Source organism: Patella vulgata, chromosome 6 (assembly GCF_932274485.2).
Source record: "Patella vulgata chromosome 6, xgPatVulg1.2, whole genome shotgun sequence".
NCBI lineage: Eukaryota > Metazoa > Mollusca > Gastropoda > Patellidae > Patella > Patella vulgata.
In genome coordinates this window covers 2,739,094-2,763,145 of record NC_065884.2, presented here as the reverse complement: position 1 = coordinate 2,763,145, position 24,052 = coordinate 2,739,094, and the positions used below count along the sequence as shown (strand labels likewise).

General features: G+C 38.5%; 1 protein-coding gene across 1 annotated transcript; it reads left to right on the top strand.

Moving 5' to 3' along the window:
* Positions 1-5,297: 5,297 nt before the first annotated feature.
* LOC126823524 (NXPE family member 4) lies at positions 5,298-23,479 on the top strand. The gene is made up of 5 exons (XM_050552425.2): positions 5,298-5,491; positions 13,547-13,620; positions 18,965-19,895; positions 20,972-21,019; positions 21,815-23,479. The coding sequence occupies exons 3-5, from the start codon at positions 19,687-19,689 to the stop codon at positions 22,605-22,607; spliced, it is 1,050 nt and encodes a 349-aa protein (XP_050408382.1). The 5' UTR covers positions 5,298-5,491; positions 13,547-13,620; positions 18,965-19,686; the 3' UTR covers positions 22,608-23,479.
* The last annotated feature ends 573 nt before the right edge of the window (positions 23,480-24,052 follow it).

The window sequence follows — 24,052 nt, the reverse complement described above, 5'->3', positions numbered from 1 at the left end:
TCCCGAAATGACCTAGTTTGTGTCGAGTGGATGTTAAACCCCATCTCTCTCTATCTCTCTTATTTATTATAACAGAGGAAGCCAATCACAACATTCACGCAAGTGCTGGAAATCCATTAAAACCAAGCATCGGCGTAATATTGAACAGGAACCTCCCCCTCTCTCTCTCTCTCTCTCTCCCTCTCTCACTCCACTAACACCTGGGTTAATCTATGGGGGAGACACGTTTTCAAGTTATCCGCCTTTGATGGTTGCTATTTTATCGACCAATCTCATAAATCGCGTTGGCCGAGAAAGTTCATCCAGATTTTCCGGCGTGGTGTCCCCTTGTCAGTGATGCAGGACGGAGGGCCTGACAAGGACAACTGTCAAGTCGTTCGGAGGTCCCGTGTACACATTGGCGTGCACGTAAAAGATCCCTTGGCAGTTGGAATTCGATATAAGAGTAGGCCGTAGCGCCGCTCCCCGGGAAAAATTTCCCTCATAGCACACTGTATGGCGTATGCCCGTCTTCATTAGCCCAGGTTAGGAGCAGAACAGTAGGACGTTAAACCCCATTTCATTTCATTTCATTTCCTTAGTAAATGACATCATTATTACAGTGATACTTAACGAAACTATTATTGGTCAAAATTTTAATTAGGCTGGTTTAAATCCTAACCTGTAGGCCCATTTCGTTTCGTATAGTTCAAAGTTTGAATCCTAACCTGTAGGGACATTATTTTCAGAGGTTTTAAATTACGCCCTATAGTTTTCAAACTTTAGGGTAATGTCTGTAAGAGCGTTGGAATTGAATATGGACACCATCCTATTTTGGACCTTGAAATAATTTAGTATTCTCCCTCCAATTATATCTGTCATGCATTTAATGGCTTTTCTTATACTATTTTTTATACTTTTGGGATCGAAGACGGTGCACTATCATGGTTCACCAGTTATCTGGATTGTCGGGAGCAAGCAGTAAGTATCCATAACAGTAAATCTCCTACACAAAGGCTGAAATATGGTGTGCCGCAAGGTTCGGTCCTGGGCCCACTCTTATTCACAGCACACACTTCTCCTTTAGACGACATCATAAGAAAACACAAAATTGACTAACAACTTTAGGCCGATGATACATAAATGTATATCGCGTTGAATAAGAGTAACGATACCAAAAACATAACAAAGTTCGGGGCCTGCATTGCGGATGTAAGATCCTGGATGAAACTAAATCTTTTAAAATTGAAAGATGATAAAACTGAAGTGATACAACTTTTTAAACCTAAATGGAATACACAATTCTGTGAAAATTGGAGATGCCAATATCCCTTTGTCAACGTCTGTACGAAATCTTGGTGTAAATTTCGACTCTGCACTGGACAAGAAATCCCATATCTCATCTATTTGTAAATCGTGCAATTTCCACCTGTACAGCATTGGTAGAATCCGTCCTTATATCAATTTTGAAACCTGTAAACTACTTGTCAACTCCTTTATTACATCCAGACTCGATTATTGTAAGCCGTTGCTTGTTGGACTTCCCGCAAAAAGCTTATACCCTCTCAAACTCATTTTATCAATTGGCGTCCTCGCTAGAGATAAAGGGACATAATTTATAGGCGATGCGGTCCCACGTGACCTCATTGTTTACCTTATAGCACAGTTTTCCTGTACATTCATAACGAACTCGTGTGTTGACAAACGTTAGTTTTTGTCGTTGATACGGAATTTAATACCGATACGGTTCTCTTACCATCGATAAGGTCACGTGGAACCGAGTTTTTACTAGCGACAACAGCTGGGAATTCCTTCAGCGAGGACGCCCATTATTTTAATGTTTTATATTTTATCCGTACGCTCATGCTATTTATTTGTTTTACCCAATAGTTTAATTTTAAGATTTTCTATCTATATTGTTTTACATTGTGTACTCATAATCATATGAGCAGCTTTACAAACTGGATTTTGGCGCTATACAAGTTCAATTTATTATATTTATTATGGCTATGTTTAAGGATAGGTAATTACCGATATCAAAAACAAGGAACACACAAAAAATAAAAAAAATAAAAAAATAAACCAGGACAGAGAATATTTCAGAAAGGCCCGACATCATATAAACTATTTGCTTCAGTTTTCAATTATGCTGTTTTTAGTCTCCCGTCTTTCTCAGAGAGCAGCGTGCTAATATTAAGGGCCTGTCCGTCCGTCCGTCTGTCTGTCCGTCACACGTTTTTGGGACACAATATTTCTGCATTTAATCGGGCTAGAATGTTCAAACTTGGTGTAGGTGTTTATTAGGTCAATGTCTGGGTGGAGTTTGAAGATGAGCATTTTCTGCGTAGGATAAGTAGAGATAAGCGATTTGATTGGTCATTGTTTTGGTGTATAGTTTCACTGCACCAAAACATTGACCAAGTTCGATCATGAGCATTTACTGCTTAGGCTAAATTATATTTATAGCACGGACTTCATGAGTTAAAGAGACAATAACACTCTTGCTAGCTTGACAGCCCCAGAAAATAAAAAATAGCCTTATTCTAAGTACTAGATGTGTTAGTGTCTTACCTGTTGTCTAAATTATCCATTAAATCCTATTTTACTTGTCCAGAGGGTTCAAAAATATTTTTAAATCCAAGTCACATTTGAAAAGCTTTACGTCAGACTTTTCAAATCATTTATTTGAATTTTTCCAATTTTTTTAAATTAGGTGTGTTAAGATGAAATTTTTATCATCAATTAATTGGAATATTGTAAAATAGTGCAATTTGTTGACCAGAATAAAGATTGGGACATATTATTCAGTTACAACAAGAGTGGTATTGAGCCTTTAACAGGTTTAAACATCGAGGCTGTAACATTGACACCTGACGATTTCTACTAAAACTAGTGTAAACCAGCAAAAGTGTGCAATAACACTGAACATGGTTAAGCTCCACCCAATCTACTAGAGGGAAAACAATCTGCTTATTCAACAAAAAGAACAAAGGAACATTTATCGTCCATGTTACAAGTATAGATGAACGTTTTGACAATAACTAAATTTAGGAAAAGTATGATGGGTGTTTGTAAAGCTGAGTATTGTCACTGCAGTAACAATAGGATACGTATAACGATTCCCTATCAAGTCAATATATACCAGAGAGAGAGAGAGAGAGGGGGAGAGAGAGAGAAAGAGAGAGAGGGGAGAGAGATAGAAAGAGAGAGAGAGGGGGGAGAGAGAGAAAGAGAGAGAGAGGGGACAGAGAGGGGGAGAGAGAGAGAGGGGGAGAGAGGGGGGGGGGGTTTCGATTCCCCGGTTGTACGTGACAAGGAGTAGGATCGCCTGCCCAACCTCGTGGGTTTTCCAGGGTCCTCCGGTTTTCTCCCACTGCTAAAGACCCCTACATGCAAGCGAATTATTGAAATAAAATTCAATCATTTATTAGTCCCGAAATGACCTAGTTTGTGTCGAGTGGACGTTAATCCCCATTTCTCTCTCCAGTCGTGACTGGATACCACTGCTATGTTCAAAACTAAGTCACTACAGGCTGGATAATCAAGTTTTCAATTGGATCAAACCGCTTGGTCTAAACATTGTCTGTGTATGGTCTAAACATAGAAGAACCAACCAAGCGTGGAAAGTAAGGGGAGAAGAAACCATTCAGTTAATCAACTTAAAACTTCATCGTGGTAACAATCCTATTAAACAGACGCACTTGTGTAAGTTCGGATAATGGAATTCGCAAGCAGCCAAAAATAATACAACAGACATTATTGAACTACTTTTTGAAAATGAACATGATGTCCTATTTCTTACCGAAAAACAAGGTTATGACCAGATTGTGTTGATGCATAAGTTAGGGATATGATTCCTTTGGGCTATCACATTAAGCTCATCCTTATAGGGCCAGTGGAATGGGGGGGGGGTATAGTAATGATATTTAAAGACAGCCTTACACTACAACCTTTTAAGTCAGTTTAGACTTTCTTATCATTTGACGAATCCCCGGTTGTACGTGACAAGGAGTAGGGTTGCATGTCCAACCTCGTGGGTTTCTCCGGGTCCTCCGGTTTCCTCCCACTGCTAAAGACCCCTACGCGCAAGGAATTATTGAAATAAAATTAAAAATCATATGTTAGTCCCGAAATGACCTAGTTTGTGTCGAGTGGACATTAAACCCATTTCTCTCTCTCTCTCTCTCTCTCTCTCTCTCATATTATTCCAATTATTTTGAACTGTAATAAGAGTTTGTGGCAAGTCCTTGAGGTTTATATGTATTTACAAACCACCACCCTCCAAGTGAAACAAGAGAATTTTCGACTCGGGACAGATATCCTCGTTCAACAAGACTTTAATGCACATTTTGATATTACTAACAACAGTATTACTATAGACCTAAAACAATTTGTGTTACTACCCACCCATAAGTCAGGTGATATCATTGACTAGGTTGTCTTCCTTTCCCCGGTCGTACGTGACAAGGACTAGGGTTGGCTGTCCAACCTCGTGGGGTATCTCAGTTTCCTCCCACTGCTAAAGACCCCTACGCGCAAGCGAATTATTGAAATAAAAATAAACAATATGCGAGTCCAGAAATGACCTTGTTTGTGTCGAGTGGGGTGTTAACGTCCACTCGACATAAACTATTTCATTTCGGGACTAACATATGGTTCAATTGTATTTCACCACTCAAAACCAAATTTGTGCTAATCAACAAACCAGCACCGTGGATAAATAATCTCTTCTTTACTTAAATCTCGAAAGCGTAGACGCAAGACTGAGCGAAAATGGAGAAAGACAAGGCTAGAAATTGATAGACAAGTGTAATGTGCAAAATAAATTTTATACTGTATTCTGTATTTTAACACTGTGGCAATGGTATTGTGGAAAACTAAAATACGTACTTTGAACTGCTGACATATGCAGTTTGCACGGGGGTGGGGTGGGGGGGGGCGAATGGTTAGCACGACGTGTGCGCGCTGTATCATAAGGCCTGTCATTGAGTCAACTGGCGTGGTTTCGAATCCCCGATTGTATGTGACAAGGAGTACGATTGCTTGTCCAACCTCGTGGGTTTTCTCCGGGTCCTCCGGTTTCCTTCCACTGCTAAAGATCCCTACGCGCAAGCGAATTATTGGAATAAAATTAAACCATATGTTAGTCACGAAATGACCTAGTATGTGCCGAGTGGACGTTAAACCCCATTTCTCTCTCTCCCTGCAGTTTGCACCGCGAAGTTTTATATACAATTGGCAATGTTATCCCTCCATACGTGACTAACTAGAAACCTGTTTGCGTCACAAAGGTGAAGTATCGCATTCGTTGTGGCATGTACAGCTTTGAATAGCGAAAATATTGTCTACCTGGGGCAGTCTAGGCTATAATTTCTTTCTTTCATATCGGTTTTATTTAACCCGAAGACACAACAAACATTAACAATTTTCATGCATATGAAAGGGAGTGACAGGCAAGGAAATAGATTTTGATAACAGTAAAATGTGTGGATTATCTAGCCTAGTAAATACGGTAAGGATTGTCATATTATTCTATAACTACATGCAAATACAAGCAAAAATCAATAAATATAGCCATTCAATACAGCCATTGAATAACCTATGGTTGTATTCAATGGCTTGGACACAAACTACTTTTGTCCAGAACGGCGTCATTTTCATATTTACGTGAAACTGTAATTACGTTACCACTAGGTAACCACAATTTTTATAAAAAAGGACAGAAAAAATGGCGGAACCTATGAGGAATTTTAACGTTATTGGTGAAGCAGTCAAGAGCCAGGATGTTCGCGACTACTTTGTTTCTTTTACAGAGGTCAATATATACATCTCCATGGTTTTTTTTTAGATTTATACCCTGATACTATACTATTGTATTTCATTATTTGTTAGCGTAGGACATTGTCATTTCTATATTAAACATCTACCGTATTGTCAGTGGTGCAGAACGAAGGGCCTGACAAGGATGAGACGAGAAACCGAGTCCCGTGTATACATTGGAATGCACGTAAAAGATCCCTTGGCAGTTGGTATTCGATATAAGAGTAGGCGATAGTGCCGCTGCCCGGGCAAAATTTCCCTCATAGCCCAGTATAGGAGCAGAACAGTAGGACGTTAAATCCTATTTCATTTCATTTCATTTTATTTTCTCTCGTAATCACTTCTTTAAATAACTTAATTGATGTTTTGTGACATATATAGTGTAACCACTAACCAATAACTTAATTGATGTATTGTGATATATATAGTGTAACCAATATATACATTGTACTTTTATAATCAATATGATACTGTGTATTAGTCGTGTTTATGTTCTTATGATTTGAATTTTTGAATGTAATATTTGTAAACCGCCAGTAGGAATAAATTCTCTTACAGATACATTAAGATGGCTGGAATTTACACTGTAGGCTAACTATTAAGACTGCTTATTTTTATAAATGATCTCCCACTCTATTTTGAATCCAGTCAGATAGATTTGTTTGCTGATGACAGTACCCTGCATTGTTCACACAAAGATATTTTATCCATCGCCAATAATCTCCAAAATGATCTCTATTTGGTTGCTAAATGGTGTGAAAACAATGGGATGGTAGTCAATCCTTCGAAAACAAAATCACTGCTGATTTCATCAAAACACAAAAGAAATCAGAAAAACCTAACTTTATCACTCCATGGTGAGAAAATTGAGACGGTTACGACCGCAAAATTACTTGGAATTCAAATTGACCAAGACCTTAATTGGGAAGCACAGATAGCAGATATGTCTAAAAAAAACTTGCATCAAAAATATTTCTCCTAAATAAGATAAAAGATCATTTACCTTACGAGACAAGAATTTTGTTTTATAACAGTTACATACTACCAATATTTGATAATTGCTCTATTATTTGGGGAAATGCTACCAAAAGTAGATTAGACATTCTTTTAAAATTACAAAAGAGGGCAGCAAGAACTATTCTTAATGCACCGATTGAAACTCCGTCCACCTCTTTATTTACTAAACTAGGTTGGCTTACCCTTACACAGAGGATTCTTTACAATAAAATTGTCTTATCATTCAAAATTATTACATTTAATACTCCACTTTATCTAAATTCCTATTTTATTGAAAATTTCTTGTTTCCAAAACGGATATCTTGCTCCGTTCACAGACCAGTAAATCTCTTTTTCTTCAAAAATGCAAAACGGAATCCATGAAACGCACTTTTCATTATTCTACATGTCTTTTATGGAACAATCTGCCTTTTGATATAAAGATGTGTAAAAATGTTGAAAATTTTAAGATTAAACTGAAAACTCATTTATATTGAGCACTGAAGAAAGCATAATATTCAACTGATGACATACATATTATTTTTAACTTGCAACTGCATTCTATCTTATTTTGTGTGTAATTATAGTGTTCTTCCTATATTCTACTTGTATAATGTATATGTTTTGTAGTTTGGGAGTGACTTATCAAACTTCCCACTTAAAAATGCTATTGCATTTCTAATGATTTTAAATTTATCCTGATATTACATGTATATATGTCTTTGTAGCTTAGGAGGGACCTATGGAAGATTAGTTTTTTTGCAAACTAAATACGTTGCTGATGTTGGCCAGCTACGTTCTGAAGGCATTGAACCTCCTCTTACGAAGGAGGTCACTGTCTTTCTGTTTCAGAGAGTACGGCAATCTAGGATTGCCCGAAAAAGACAAGTGCAGTTTCAAGAGAAATTGGCAGATTCAAGAACAAGTACGGCTTTTTTTACAGAAAGGTTTGAAAACTGAACGAGTCTGTCTTATTCCTACGGTGAAGCTTATCATAATTTTAGCAAAACACCGTTAATGACCACTTTTTAGCTGGTCCTTACACACCATTCCGAAGCTCCGTTTACCGGTGGCTCGTGATCAGCCAGGAATTGGTCACTGGTGGCAGAGATACCAAGCTCCCCATACCCCAAACGTGGTTATCCCTTCAAGGAAACGTAACATTTGATTTTATTGTTGTTGATAATCTGGATAGTACAGTGTATTTTGGGATTTACATGTTGTATAGAATAAAAACAGAACTCAATCACCATTGAATATCGCTCGGATTATTCAATAGTTCACTCGAGTGTATACTTGCGCAGGGATACACTCTGTTGAACCATTGAATAACCCGACCGGTTTTCAATGGTCATTGAGTTCTATCTATTTATTATAGGCGCACGGGCTCGATGAATGTTAGGGGAAAAGAACCTGAAATACCCGAAAAAAATTCAGGCTACATTCAATTACTTTTTTGAATTGTCAGATATACTCTTACAGTCTCATATAAGAACTTTTGGTCTTCGAAGGAATTATTAGTAGGCAGAAATTCGCCCCTGTACCTGTTATCACCCGTCACTTCAATCAGTTATATAGAGGGATTACTCGTGTTTTCCTTTTGTGTTAGTCACTTCCGATTGCTGAAGCATTGATTACGCCTCTATCTGTGTTAAAATAATATTTGGAATGTGTTTAACCAGTTCTATCACATATGTGATAATGACTGGCACCAATATTGTCATTTATGTAATAATATTGCTAGAATTTTTGCTCTTGAAATAAGATGGCTTTATATTTCATTAATTAATATCTTTGGCAAGTTAGTAATTTCAAACATATTCACATATATAGTGTGCACTAAATCAACTTAGTCTGTAATTGACAGTTGACACATAAAAAAGAGTTATTTATCAAAAACATATGTCACTCATTTACCACCAGAATTACACGTGAGTGGAATTATTCTAATTACAGAAATATACAGAAATATGTTGTAAGAAAAGATGCATGGGTCGTACGTAGGATGTGGCGACCGGTTCCCTTAAATCTGCTCTCCACGTCAGACAGAAGACCCATGGTGCTACATTTAAGACGGTTGTATATAGTTCTATTAGTAAGTGCAGGAGGACCGCACTACACGTAAAACAAAAATCTACAAGATAAACCTGCGGACAAGATAGAAAATAGACATTGCACCAAATAAAAAAATATCAAATCAAGTACTGGTTTGCACGAATAAAACAAATAGTTAGACGTTTTATAACGTCACGTGTAAAGATAAATTAAATATTTGAGTAACGCCATTGTTGAATAGGTATACAACTATATATAAACGAAATGGTTAGTGTTATTCATTGTTTATAAATCTGGATCATGACGTGACTTTTAAAATTTTAATTAAACAGAACAGGCCCGTAACTAAGCCCCCCCCCCCCGGCAAAAAGTTTTGCCCCCCCCCCCTTTGAAAAATTTTTCGACCATGAAAAGATAGATATACATTGTCCGTCAATATTACAGCCCCACTGAGAACACTTCCCGTCCCCCCTTGTTGCTCTGAGCTAGTTATGGCCTTGAAACGGAAGCGAGAGAGAGAAATGAGGTTTAACGTCCACTCGACACAAACATGGTCATTTCGGGACTAACATATGGTTCAATTTTATTTCCTTAGTTCGCTTGCGCGTAGGGGTCTTTAGCAGTGGGAGGAAACTGGAGGACCCGGAGTAAACCCACGAGGTTGGACAGGCGACCCTACTCCTTGTCACGTACAACCGGGGATTCGAAACCCACGCCAGTCGACTCAATGACAGACTTTATGATACAGCGCGCGCACGCTAACCATTCAGCCATCCAACCCCCCGACTGGGCTAATGAAGATAGGAATACGCCATGCAGTGAGTTGTGAGGGACATTTTGCCCATACACGGGACATCGGTGCTTCAACTGACAAGCGGATATCACACCGGACAATCGGCCAACACCGGTATTTTTCGGCGTGGTTTCCTCTTGTCAGTGGTGCAGGACGGATTACCTGACAATGACAGATGTCTAGTCGTTCGGATGGGACGAAAATCCGAGGTTCCGTGTACACATTGGCGTGCATGTCAAAGATCTCTTAAGTGCTGGAATTCGATATAAGAGTAGACCATAGTGCCGCTGCCCGGGCAATAGCACACTACATGGCGTATGCCTGTCTTCATTAGGCCAGTCAGAGTAGAACAGTAGGACGTTAAACCCCATTTCATTTCATTTTTCTCATGGAAAAGGCAGCAAAAGGCGCTGCACCAACGGGTGTACGCCATGCAATTTTATAAAGGGTGTTTAGCGGTTCACCGGTATCCTCACATCAAGATAAATCTAGCAATATCAGATAAATTTATACATAAAATGGTCCTGTGAAGCATAGGCGTACGAACTCGAGATGTATGTTTGAAGATTTATCTGCCGCAAACGCGTTTACCTGCTATTCCAGCTCATGAATACAGCATCTTCAATGTGGTCCAAAATAGCCTACTTGGTCCATAAGTAACTTACCTGAATCCCAAACATCAATCGTCGCGGGGTGTGGGGGTCTCACGCTCCCTGAGAACATTTTGAAAATTTAACCGCCGCAAATGCTTTTTCTGCTTTTCTAGCCCGTGAATTAAGCAACTTCAAACTTAGCCTCTATCATCCATAATAATTTGAGAATAATAGGTCATTGACTAGATTATCCGGTCTTTTACATTGTCATAAACAAAGTCTAAGGGGGGTAACTAGTCCTAAAACAAGATGTTGACGCCCATGAAATTAATTTAAGAATGTCATTTCAAAAAATCCATTCAATTGCATACCAGTCATAGGCCGTATCTATGTTTTTTTTTAAATTAATCCTAATTCGTCGACACGAATTCATATTTGTTTATATTAATGCAAAATTTTTGGGATTTATTGCTTTAAGGGGCGCAACTCTTCCTTTAGTTCGCCAAAGTTACTGGATACTCAACCACATTAAAAACCGAACTCCCGGTACGCATGGGCAATAGACTTGTCGTCAAATATTGACAACGATCCCTGACCCTCCGTACGCTGACGACTAGGAGGTCCTCGGTGACCGAGACTACTTTAAACTTGCCAATCCGTTTGCAACCGAATTCCCACTCTATGCCGACCTGAATTCCAAACAACCAATCAGATTGTTGCAGCTGCATTCACAAATAATAATCGATGCCCGAAAAATGTCGCACAAAGTAGAGTGGCTCCAGACAAAATGCTTTAATCCATAATCAATTCAGGAAAAATTCGTGATATTCAATTGAAAGAAAAGTAAAATTAGTGTTTTATAAGATTTCGGACACTTTATTTTGCCAACTAGATGAAATAATAAATTTTGTTTGAACTTTACCCGTATCCCCGAAAGGACGGATTGCCTGAAAGTTAGGGAGGCAGCTGCCACCCCCCGCCCCCACTGGCTCCCTTGCTCGTTCGCCTATTTTTATTATCAACAATTTGTGATGACATTGAGAAAAATCCAGGGTCCGTGTGACGGTGTGAGATAATCCCCAGTGTGTGATTATCGTTTAGCGCATGCGGAGTTGTAGGAGTGTAGTACCATCGGACTTCTTTCCTTGTGTTTGTTTTCTTCGTGATCGTAATAACACTACAGAATCAATGGTTTTACAACTTTATTGCTAAGCTGTAATGGCTTTGAAGGTTCCTCGTTCTCAATAATAACAGCTGCTTGTAATTTCTGGGTGAGCTCTGCCCAGTCCCGCTCAACACCCTCTTTTATAACCCCATAATTTCTTCACGCTTTAGATAGCCTTGACGTTAATTTCCATCCCAAATATGGAATAAACCTCTTTATTTCACAAGACCAGAGGAGGAAACATTACCTTATTTTGGTCTGCCAACCATAGGTCAATAAACAGATAAAATTTAATGGATATTTTGAAAATGGTTATGATTTTACCAAAATATCACTGTTTTTAATGTATAAATATACATGTATATTCCCGTTCATTAAAGATACATTATGGGAGTTAGGCAATTTGCTGAAAATTTCATTCAAATTGATCCACTATGAACCGAGAGCTAAGCGATTGAAATTTCCGCCTAGCCCCGATCATCATTACTAAAGTCAGTACGATAAACAGCATAGTCTCGATTATCCACTTAATCTTTAAATCGTGAAGGAGAGGTATGCAGTAAATCGGCTCATAATCCACTAAAGATCGCAGGCTAGCGATGCCATCTAGAGTTGATTATGGTCTGGATAGGTTAATTAATGTCTAATTAATAATTTAGATAACATTTCAGGCCTAAAGAAAGACCTGCAATAGGCCTAGATTTAGCTCTTGCATAATAAATGTTTAAGTACGTGTGATTTGACTCTATAGACAGAGTGAAGTGACAATTTTTCAAAGAACCAATCAACCAACATTGTCTTAAAGAGGGGGGGGGGGGTATCAACGATTTTCAACAAGGTTTCCATAAATCTTAAATGTATTTTGATAAATAATCCCTCTGTAACACAAACAAAAACGTTTTTGTAAGCGAGAAATTAATTTTTATTAAAACCGGAAGTGACATAGTTGGTTCAACACGCTGACGACGCGTGAACACAATACAGCAGTAAACTTATGCCAAATCTGTATGCTTACTATAGAGCCCAGTCAGCGTGTTGAACCAACTATGTCACTTCCTGTTTTAATAAAAATTAATTTCTCGCTTACAAAAACATTTTTGCGTGTGCTACAGAGAGATTATTTATCAATATATATTTAAGATTTATGGAAACCTTGTTGAAAATGAGCAATCTCATTCAGACGTGGTGCGCATTTCTTCCCATTTCCCCTTAGAGTCAAAGTGGGTTCTAAACTATAGAATCTGTCGTGACCATTTTGGCGATCCAACTTTCTGGAATCGTCATATGGAAACTTCTAGAAACCAGAGAGAGAGAGAGAGAAATGGGGTTTAACGTCCACTCGACACAAACTAGGTCATTTCGGGACTAACATATGGTTTTTAATTTTATTTCAATAATTCGCTTGCGCGTAGGGTCTTTAGCAGTGGGAGGAAACCGGAGGACCCGTAGAAAACCCACGAGGTTGGACAGGCGATCCTACTCCTTGTCACGTACAACCGGGGAGTCGGACCACGCCAGTCGACTCAATGACAGACTTTATGATACAGCGCGCGCACGCTAACCATTCAGCCATCCAACCCCCCTTCTAGAAACCATGGAAACATCTAGAAACCATGGAAATTGGTGAAAGGTTCTGTACCAGACAGCAGTAGCGGATCTAGAAGTTGTATATGGGAGCCGGGGAGAGGGGGAGAGGGTTGCTTCCGATGCTAGGGCGCCATCCACAATCGATTCCAGTACAGAAATGAAATGGGGTTTAACGTCCTACTGTTCTGCTCCTATGGTGGGCTAATGAGGACGGGCATACGCCATACAATGTGCTATAAGAGAAATTTTGTCGGTACAGCGACACTACGGCCTACTCTTATATCGAATTCCAACTGTCAAGGGATCTTTTACGTGCACGCCAATGTGTACACGGGACCTTAATTTTTCGTCCCATCCGAATGACTAGACAGTTGTCCTTGTCAGGCCCTCCATCCTGCTCCACTGAGAGACAATCTGGATGAACTTTCTCGGCAAATGCAGGGATCGAACACCCGACCTCCAGGTTAGCGAGCCAGCGTCTTACTCACTTAGCCACCGTGACCCCCCATTCCAGTACAGTAGATCTGCATTTAACAATGAATTATTTCTTTGTTTCAGTTAAAGACGGCAAAATATGGATATATTTTTTTGATGATTCTTACCGCTATTTGCCTGATTTTCTACTGTTTCCAGTAAGTTACTACACAAAGAGCCCCGTAGAAGAACGATCTAAGTCACTTTTTTAACGAACCGCAGTCAATGGCGCCATCTGGTAGCAAATTGTATAAGCTTTTTGTGGAACAATCAATTTTGAGTAAAAACGATCGGAGTCACATCGTACCAAGGTCCTTCTGAAATGGCCTCCCGGACAAATACGTCCACCGTACCCTTTATTTGACCTTAATTTGGCTAAAAAGTGGAAGTCAGTTGTAATGGTAATTATAATTCGTATTAAACATCATTTTGAAGTTGTAATTAAACTCACTCGTTGTTCTGTTCGCGTCAAGCATTCTTGTCCAAAAAGTCTGTTTTGCCTTTTATGCGAAAAGACAAAAATGTGACTTAGATCGTTCTTCCCTTGGACTCACATGATTACATACAATAATAACTAGAACTTCCTTGAAGCAGTACTAATGTGTTTCCGTGAATTGTGTCAAATTTTAATCAAATTTCCACCAACAACAAACACACTGCACATGCGCTGAACATAATTAAAGTGTTCGTAGAATTGTCCTCAAATGGCCTGATTGGTTTTTAGTCAAAATCAACACTTTTTATATATTATCAGTGATCGAATGAAAGGTTATTTCACATCAGCAACTCGTGGAAGAACCATCTGACTGTTGGCAGTCAATACAATAGCCCATACCGCTGCTGCCAGGGCGAAATTTCCCTTATAGCACACTGCATGAACAAAACTTGAATTTCTCTTTAGTAGACAATAGCGCTACAGTATATTATACGCTCACTGGGCAAACCTCGGCAGATTCCGGTAGCCTACATCTAGCCTCGGCTGTATGATAGTAAGTGATATGTACCTACGCCTATACATTTGCGATGCGGCACCGGTTTACTTATAATAAGGGAAACTTGTCCGCGTTTAGAAAGAAGTTCTCAAAATTGTGTCGTTCGAAGAGTGTGTAGAATTTTCAATACAAATTTGTCCTTGTCTAAAGAAAATCGGATAAACTTGAAAGAAAAACAGCTTCAAATTTTGAAAATTTTGTAAGATAAAACATTCTTCAAATACGTCGTCATCAATGACGTCATTGGTCGTCATGGACAACGCCATTGTAATCCGGGAACTTGAAAGTAGTTCTAATGGCGGACTTTGTCATACAGCCGAGATTAGATGTAGGGTACTGGAATCTGTTGAGGTTTGCCGAGTGATTATACGCTATCCATAATGTCACCGAATGTTACGTCATGTCACGTCTTAACACGCCATGCTACGTGTTGTCACGCCAGGTCACGTCTACAATCAAGTTAAAATAACAGTTAAAAAGTTTTTAAAAAATTCGCCCGAGGCACATATGGTTCACTCCCGTTTCGACTACACCCCATTTCGATTTCGACAACAAATTTTATTACCCTCAAAAACCTGGCCCCCAACTAATCAGCACTGAACTGTTCCACTGATTAAGAAATGTAATTTTTCTAATGATTACTGAAATAGCTTATTCATTATATAGTATAGCTTGTTTTCTTTAATACCAAAGCAAAAATATCATCTCGGAGTACATTTTTGTTTTGACAAGTATTTGTAATATTTAGAGATTAAGGCTTTTTTATCGACTTCCCAAATCGATTTGAACTTAGTGGAGATGTCATGTGACAGTATAGTCGATTTCAAAGTACTTTGGCGAGTTCGTTAAATGCTCCGATTAGCTGTAAACAATTGTTGTGGCTGGACACCCTGAAGTGATTTGGCGATTTGATGTAATCGCTTCGGAAATCGGTGTCGATGAATTCGTTGATTAGGGTAACCAATTTGAATTAGATGGACGTTAAAGATGAAAATCTGATTGAATGCAAATCACCTTGGCTAATCAGTGGTCGATAAAAACGCCTTACACACTGGACCCTTTGTTCTGACTCGGGAGTTTAGGGTGACCCACCATAAATAAATATCTCCAAATATCTTGACAATTACGCCACAATATTTATAAATATGCCAAGCCTCAAATCAGTTTCACACAATTATAGTCACTAAATAAACGATAATGTTGTACTTAATAAGCTATGATCATTAATCATCTATAAATAATAGACTGAAAACTGGTTCCAAGTTGCGTCCATAACATCCAGACACTTTTGAGTAAAAGTGCCCTTGTTTTGAAATTAGTCTCGCTTAACCAGTCTATCGACCATTCTACGTCTGATTGACAGGTCGGGATAATCAAGACTACTTTTTTACGAAACATAACAGAAAGCTAGAACAAGAAATTGAATTTAGAAATAAGCACTTTAGACAACTCAACAATTGTTTTAAGAAACTTGTAAAAGTAAAATGAAACTACTGCTAGTATCATGTTCCTGCTAAAGAAAGTGATTCAGAGATAGTATTTGTACTAAACCAAAAGATGCCGCTCTTAACGGTACAGTTAATAATAAAGCTATTTAAAAAATAAAACAAACGTAATTACTAAAGCTGCTGTAATAACCAAGAAGCTAAATTTTACTGCTATTCAAAATCGTCAACAATAGATTTTTTACGGCTGTAATAGTTGATATATTTGTAGAGAATTGCACGTGCCATGGCTATTTATCGACTCAAAGCGAGTGCGGGGTAGTCAGAAATCAGTTCGAGACACGCAACTGAAGCGTGCACATTTAGCCGTGTCGAGACCAACTTTCTGTAAAGTGCACGGGTCACCCTACTTGTCAAGTTACTGATCAACCTGTAATGTGTTGTTTTAGCACGTGCACAGGTGATCATTTGAAGAAAAGTAGGTGTTCATATAAATGAACCCCCCAACATACTAACCCGGTGATTGTCAAAACAGACCATGCATTTTCGTGCGTGCACTGTATTATAAATAACAAGAAACACCGTGTTAGTTACAAAATATAAATACATGCAGTTAAAACAATAAATAAATATTTTTTCAATGTAGATTGTGAAATAGTATCATTAGCTAGAAAACGCATCCAATAGTATAAGGAACAAATACACAAAACCTAGCGAACTGGGATAAATTTCTGTTTGGCCATGTTTTAGATAATTTGTAATCTTGTAAAATACCTTTCCTACATCATCGCACATGCTATTGTTTCGTACATGGTTATTTTGTGTTCTGTGGCTGACAAATCGTGAATGTAAAACGTATTCCAGTCAATGCAGCATACCCCATACACACCAAATAATTATTATATTATTCATTGGCCTGTTGTGGATTTTAAAGATAGGTTGCCAGACAACGAAACATACGCCCACAGCAGCTAAGTCGTCCGGGAAGTCAATAAGGGTGTCGCATATTTTTTCTTTTGTGGGGAAGGAGAGAGAAATGGGGTTTAACGTCCACTCGACACAAAAGAGGTAATTTCAGGACTAACATGGTTCAAGTTTATTTCAATAATTCGTTTGGGCGTATGGGTCTTTAGCAGTGGGAGAAAACCGGAGGACCCCGAGAAATCCCACGAGGTTGGACAGGCTACCCTGCACCTTGTCACGTACTCAATGACAGACGTTATGATACAACGCGCACGCGCTTACCATTCGGCCATCGAACCCCCCTTGTCGGTAAGGAAAACATTTACAACACATTACAATATAAGTACGAATAACAACCCATTAAGTAATTGTCATACTTGTTTGGCTTCTAATTCTGCCCTATACTGACGTTGAGTACTCAAAACATTAAATATCAAGGGCCACAAATCTGGAAGTCATTATCGGAAATCATTGAAAATCAATAGGATTCTTCGTCTCATGACCATAATTGTTCAGCCTCCAGGGCGTGGACACCGGACGGGAGCGACATAAATATACGACATGTTGACGTATAAAAAGTGCCGAAAACCTGAAATCAGCAAATAGGCTTAAAATACATTTATCCATATACCAATCCAAATTACTTAAAGTTGTATTTAAAAAACCTGACATTTGAATGATCTGATTTGTATGCATCGTAAATAAACAGGTATACCCTGGCTATATTCAGGTTATGCCCCGCCCCCTCAATCTGCTGAATAAACGACAATACGTGACAGTCAAAATAATATATTGATACCTTTTATAGACGAATTGGTAAAATTATTTTGTGTGATAAAGGGCCTCTAATTTTCGTCTCTCTCGTATCCGTCCATTTTCATTCACTCATTCATCTTCTTACAAAAACAAAGAATCCAGTGTGTAAGTGAGTTATCGACCTTCGACCCTCGGGGTCAAGTTAGATGAACACCCGAGCTCGCGCAATTAAACACTTCGAACGCTAACGCGTTCTCAGTGTACAACCTTGCACGAGCTCGGGTGTTCATCTAACTTGAACCCCTCTGTCTCAGTCGATAACCCTTACTTACTTATTTTGAGTTTAATACTTGCTTATCTATATAAGATGATTTTTTTCATTTATTCTTCACGTTCACTATCATTCAATCAAAAGTGTTTGTTTTCTTATTAGAATTCCTTTATAACAATATTGCGTTTATTTTCAAATTCGGGAATTTGGAAGTAGAAATATTTGTTTATTTATTTATTAACAATAACATTGTATAGAAGAAATAATTAATTTTTCATTCTGTTTTCTGTTTGTTTTGATGTAATCTGTTATAAGCTGTATTAGGATGTTTTATGGAAGAATCTATTTTAGGTATGGAGAGGGTATATAAGTAGGGATAATAAAACCACCAGACCATATAATCTGTTGTTATAAGCTGTTGTCGAAATGGGAGGGCACCGCACAAATGCGATGACCTAAAACATTCATGGGGTTCATGCTGGTTAATTTTCCACTTTTGTTATGAAAAAACAAACTTCCAAAAGAAAAAAACGAAGAGCTCTACCGAAACTGCTTGTAAATTTGTCAGATTTTTTTTAATACAATAAATAATAATTTGACTAGAGAATCTAGAAAGGTCGTTTGAATCCAATCTTAAAATTAGATCTAAATTGTTTTGTTTTGTTTTGGTTTTTCTTTCTTTAACCTACGTGCGAGTTATACATGCCAATGTATACACGGTACCTCGGTTTTCCGTACCATCCGAATGACTAGACAGCTGTCCTTGTCAGACCCTATTTCCTGCACCACTAACAAGGAGAAACCATGTCGGAAAATCGACGATGAACTTGCTCAGCCAATGCATGAATCGAACACGCGACCTCCAGGCAAGCGAGCCAGCGTCTTACCCACTTAGCCACCGTGACTCCCGCAGATTTCGTCAAGGCCGTGAGATGTAATTAGAGTTAGGGCACGTGAATAATGACGAGATTGTGGCTAGGGTTAGGGTTAGCGCTAATCGAGTATCAATGAAATGGCGAGATCAATATCTTGATCCTCATTTATGAACATATTATTTTCTTTTTTTTATTTACAGAAATCTGACGCCCGTCAAGAAATTATATAGCGCAATTGCTGTACCGGACCACATTATCAGCCTAATTGCAGAACCGGAAGTCAGTGTGAACGCACCAAAACTGAAGCATTCGAACTACACTTCGTATTTTGTTTATCGTGCACCGGACAATCTGGAGTTGATTAGTTTTACGAAAGGCTGTATTCGCTGCCCAGTAAAATGTCCACATTCGCTTCACGAATTGTCGTCGTGTAAAGGCGACGCATGTCTCTGTTTTAAACTCAACCCTGTAATGAATTTTCCAAAATATTTTGATAATAGCGTAGTTGCAAAAGAACCTTTGTTACCAGACGAGCTGCAGACTTTTGATGATGAACCCATATCCGATGAAAAACGTATTCCGAACTCCACAGCATCTAAAACTATTGTTATGTCGTCTGGTATTGTTGGCGAGGACATCAAAATACAATTACAACTCTACGATTCCTACGGCGATAAGGTCCTGCGAGGTGCGGATGACATCAGAGTGAGACTGGTCGATGACGTCAGAAAATTATCACAAGCTGGGCGCGTTACAGATTATAAGAACGGTACTTATTTGATAACCGTGCGTACGTCATTTCCTGGAAAAATAAAAGTTTTAGTTTATATTCCACATTTTCGGGAGGAGTGGTCTACATATCTCAGATGGTTGCGACATTTTAACACCATATTCTATTATAAATCAGTTTATAAAAAAGGCAATGAAACCCAGTCAACACTGTGTGGACCGCGACCCAATATTCCCGGATATGACGTTTGTCTGTAATATTACTTATGAAAATGGCGACGACCTATGGTTTTGTGGATCGCCGCCATCAAAGAATTTAAGCTGTGCAGATCTGATGTCCATTCATGATGACAGCCTGATTGATATTGGTATCACGCCAGGTGAAAAGTTCTTAGCTAAGAGGTAAAATGTATTTCAATCTAGTATAACCTTTGTATGTCCGAGGGCGTGGGGGTGGGGTGGGGGGTGGCCGAATGGTTAGCAGGTGCGTGCTGTATCGTAAGGTCTGAGTCAACTTGTGTGGTTTCTATTTACTGGTTGTTTCTGACAAGGAGTAGGGTCGCCTGTCTAACCCCGTGGGTTTTCTACCCCCGAATTCCTTCCACTGCTAAAGACTAAAGACCTTTCCTTTCCCCTATCGACCGTTTGGTTCGTAATCGAGGACTGTTCGATTTAGCATTCTCCGACATGTTTTGATAAATATTCATAATTGTTAATCGGACGGGCAGCAGAGAAAATTTGTGTATCTCAGTTTTCTATGGGCAGAAACAATCAGGGTACCAAGGTATACAAATGGTACTCTGGCCTTTTCTGGGGTATACCCATGCCCTGATGGTGAAAGTTTTCAACCTTTTTACTAGTCTATTCATTTTTAATTGCTCTCTGGTCGGTCGCGAACCGGCTCTCGCACTCTCATTATCAGCTATCAGTGCATGCCTTGGCCAGATGTCTAGAGATGAATTGCTCATGATACAAAAATTGTGAATAATCAGGCTTTTGTCTCTTTCATTATCGTGTATTTTAAAGAGTTTTATGTTGGAATTTGGAATGCTAGATGCGCTCTAAACAGTGTTCTTGGAATTGTCAAATTTTAAAATTTTCTGGAGGCCGGGGGGACAGAACCCACCCGAAACCCCTCCATCTTTATGGTATTTATGGTAATACTGTATATAAACAAGTATTTATGGTTATACTATATATAAACAAGTATTTGTGGTAATACTGTATATAAACAAGTATTTATGGGGTATACTGTTTATAAACAAGTATTTATGGCAATACTGTTTATAAACAAGTATTTATGGTAATACTGTATGTTATATAAACAAGTATTTATGGTAATACTATATATAAACAAGTATTTATGGTAATACTGTATATAAACAAGTATTTATGGTAATACTGTATATAAACAAGTATTTATGGTTATACTGTATATAAACAAGTATTTATGATGCTACTGTTTATGCTAATTTCAGAAGAGGGTGGATGAGTGTATTTAAAGAAATTACAGTTGAAGTTAAAGGTAGGTAAAAGTATCTTCTTGATTTAGGAATCACAAAATGGAAGAGTTGTGGGTGATGTGGGTTTTCTCTCTCGCTGCTATGAACCCCTACGCGCAATCGAATTATTGAACCATATGTTAATCCCGAAATGGTCTAGTTTGTGTCGAGTGGACGTTAAACCGAATTTGTCTCTCACCTCCTTCGAGACATTCTTGTAGATTTTTTTTGCCCTGTGGTAACAATTTGAGTAAATTATTATTTGATTAAAATAGAAACTTTATTTTTATTTCACTCCTAGATTGGGTGCTCAATGAAATATATGCCCCCCCCCCCCACACCTCCTCTGGACCTCTAGCAACATGTCAGTTATTAAAAAATTGACCCTTGTGAAAACTTGCCCAGATTGGTGGTCCTCGCGAAATGAAGTGAAATGATCTTAAATGTCCTATTTTACTGGGGAACCACGGTGGGCAAGACGCTGACTCGCTAGCCAGGAGGTCGAGTGTTCGATCTTTGCATTGGCCGAGATAGTTCATCGAGATTTTCCGACGCTGTTCTCCTTGTCAGTGGTGCATGACGGACGGCCTGACAAGGACAGCTGTCTAGTTGTTCAACCGAGGTCCCGTGTATAGATTGGCATGTACGTGACATATCCCTTGGCAGTTTGAATTCGATATAAGATTAGGCCATAGTGCCGCTGTTCGGGCAAAATGTCCCTCATGGCACACTGTCGAAGCAGAACAGTAGGACGTTAAACCACATTACATTTCCATTTCATTGCCTATTGTTGTTGATGTCTTATTGTCTATTTTCAAGAAAGGCGATTCCTGACAACAGAAACTTGCTTCCTACGTGTAATAAATTACCCAAATCAAAAACATGGGATATCTCATCACCGACCGGTTATGCCTTGAATGGAGAATATCATCCATCGTATTGCAGGATTACACAAACTCGAGATGATATCAAGAGATGTTTAAAGGATACCACGTTGTTTTTTACTGGTGATTCGACGACCAGACAGTGGTTTACCTATCTTACATCTTACTTAAACTGTGCGTTAACATCGGAAAAATGGTATACAAAGAAATGGCAGAGATACGCCCAGTGTAAAAATAAACAAATGAACATGACTATTCATCTCCATCCCCATAACCTGCCCTTTTCCTTGGTTGAACGACGTCCTGATCAAACAAGAATGAGGATTAATGCTATCGGCATGGTGTTAGATAAGGTTCCAAGTAAGGGAAAAACAATCTTTGTCATATATCTATACGGCCATTTAACAAGGCACCATTATTACATCAGTCGGGAAAAATTCCGCAATTTGATTCCAGGACTACGTCGAGCTTTAGCTAGGAATAAAGATCTGTATGTGGTCATTAAAAGTCCTCACTGGTTCGTCCAAGACTGGATCATTGCTGTAAATGATTATCCTGCTTTATTTATTAAACAAATTATCATGGAGGAATTTAAAGACTTCCGGCAGCAAATTGTGTATTTGGACTTTTGGGATATGTCGTCAGCTTATGCGAATACAAACATGCACCCGCCAAATCCCATGTTGTCAAACATGATCCGACTATTATTTGGCTATGCATGTCCTTAGATGAGGTTTTAGTTTTGATACGGTGTTGATAGTTATTTTTTTAACAGACTTTTTTGCTTTTTTAACAGCCCTTTTTAAACAGACCTTTTTAAACAGACCTTTTTAACAGATTTTTTTAATAGCCCTTTATAGCAGCTCACAAAATCTGTAGTAATATGGATGGCAGGGATTTGTGCTGAAGAACACATAATATGTAAAATAATATCATGGTTTGATTAATTAGTCGCCATTGCCAAAATATTAACTATGGTATAAGTTAATTCTGAAACGCAAATTAAATTGTTTATGAAATATTGTGACAATAACAGAACATGGGGTCTAAAGACAAGGAATGTAGAGATATGATGGCTAGAACAATAGTGTTATCTTTCATATTATTGATTCTAACTTCATAACCACAAATATAAAAAGTATATGCTGGTTATTTTGATACGTTAACTGAGCTATAGATTAATGAACATGTTGGTCATTTACATGTTTCTTTGTTATAAAACATATATCATATTTGTTGACCAAATTAGGTAACAACCCCTGTCGATATCAAGGGTAGGGTGCATGTCCATTCCATATTTGGAACATAGCTGTTATCAGTCTTTTACATTAACACCTCAGACAAAGGAACACGCACCTATACAAGTAGGTACGGAAATAGCATTCTCTCTTTATAAAGCTTCCAGTTTATAGAAATAAAATATTTAAGAAATGAACCTGAACTGTAGCTGTAACTTCGTCACGGAAGAAAACACAGCGTGAAGATTGAAGATCTGATAGTATAGTGCAAACCACTAGTCCATATACATTACATACAATATCATTCCACAGTGAAAAAGAAATGAAATGAAATGGGGTTTAACGTCCCACTGTTCTGCTCCGAACTGGGCTAATGAAGACGGGCATACGCCATACAGAGTGCTATGAAGGAAATTTTGCCCGGACAGCGGCACTACGGCCTACTCTTATATCGAATTCCAACTGTCAAGGGATCTTTTACGTGCACGCCAATGTGTACACGGGACAGCTGTCCTTGTCAGGTCGTTCGGATGGGGCGAAAAACCGAGGAAAATTTGACTTCAAACCAAATAATTATTATTCCCACAATAAATTCTGTCCATTAGTACATTTCTAATAGCTTGTGTTAATTCCCACAGTGTTCCTTATTTCAATAAGATGTTTAACACGTTGTGTTATAGGAACAACATATAGTCGTCCGGATGGGACGAAAAAACCGAGGTCCCGTGTGTCAGTTAAAGATCCCTTGGCAGTTTAAATTCGATTTAAGAGTAGACCTTAGCGCAGCAAAATTTCCCTCATGGTAAACTGTATGGCGTATACCCATCTTCATTAGCCCAGTTCGGAACAAAACAGTAGGACGTTAAACCCCATGTCATTTTATCTCACGTGTTAATCCCCATAGTGTTTTTTTATTTCAGTAAATATTTAATACG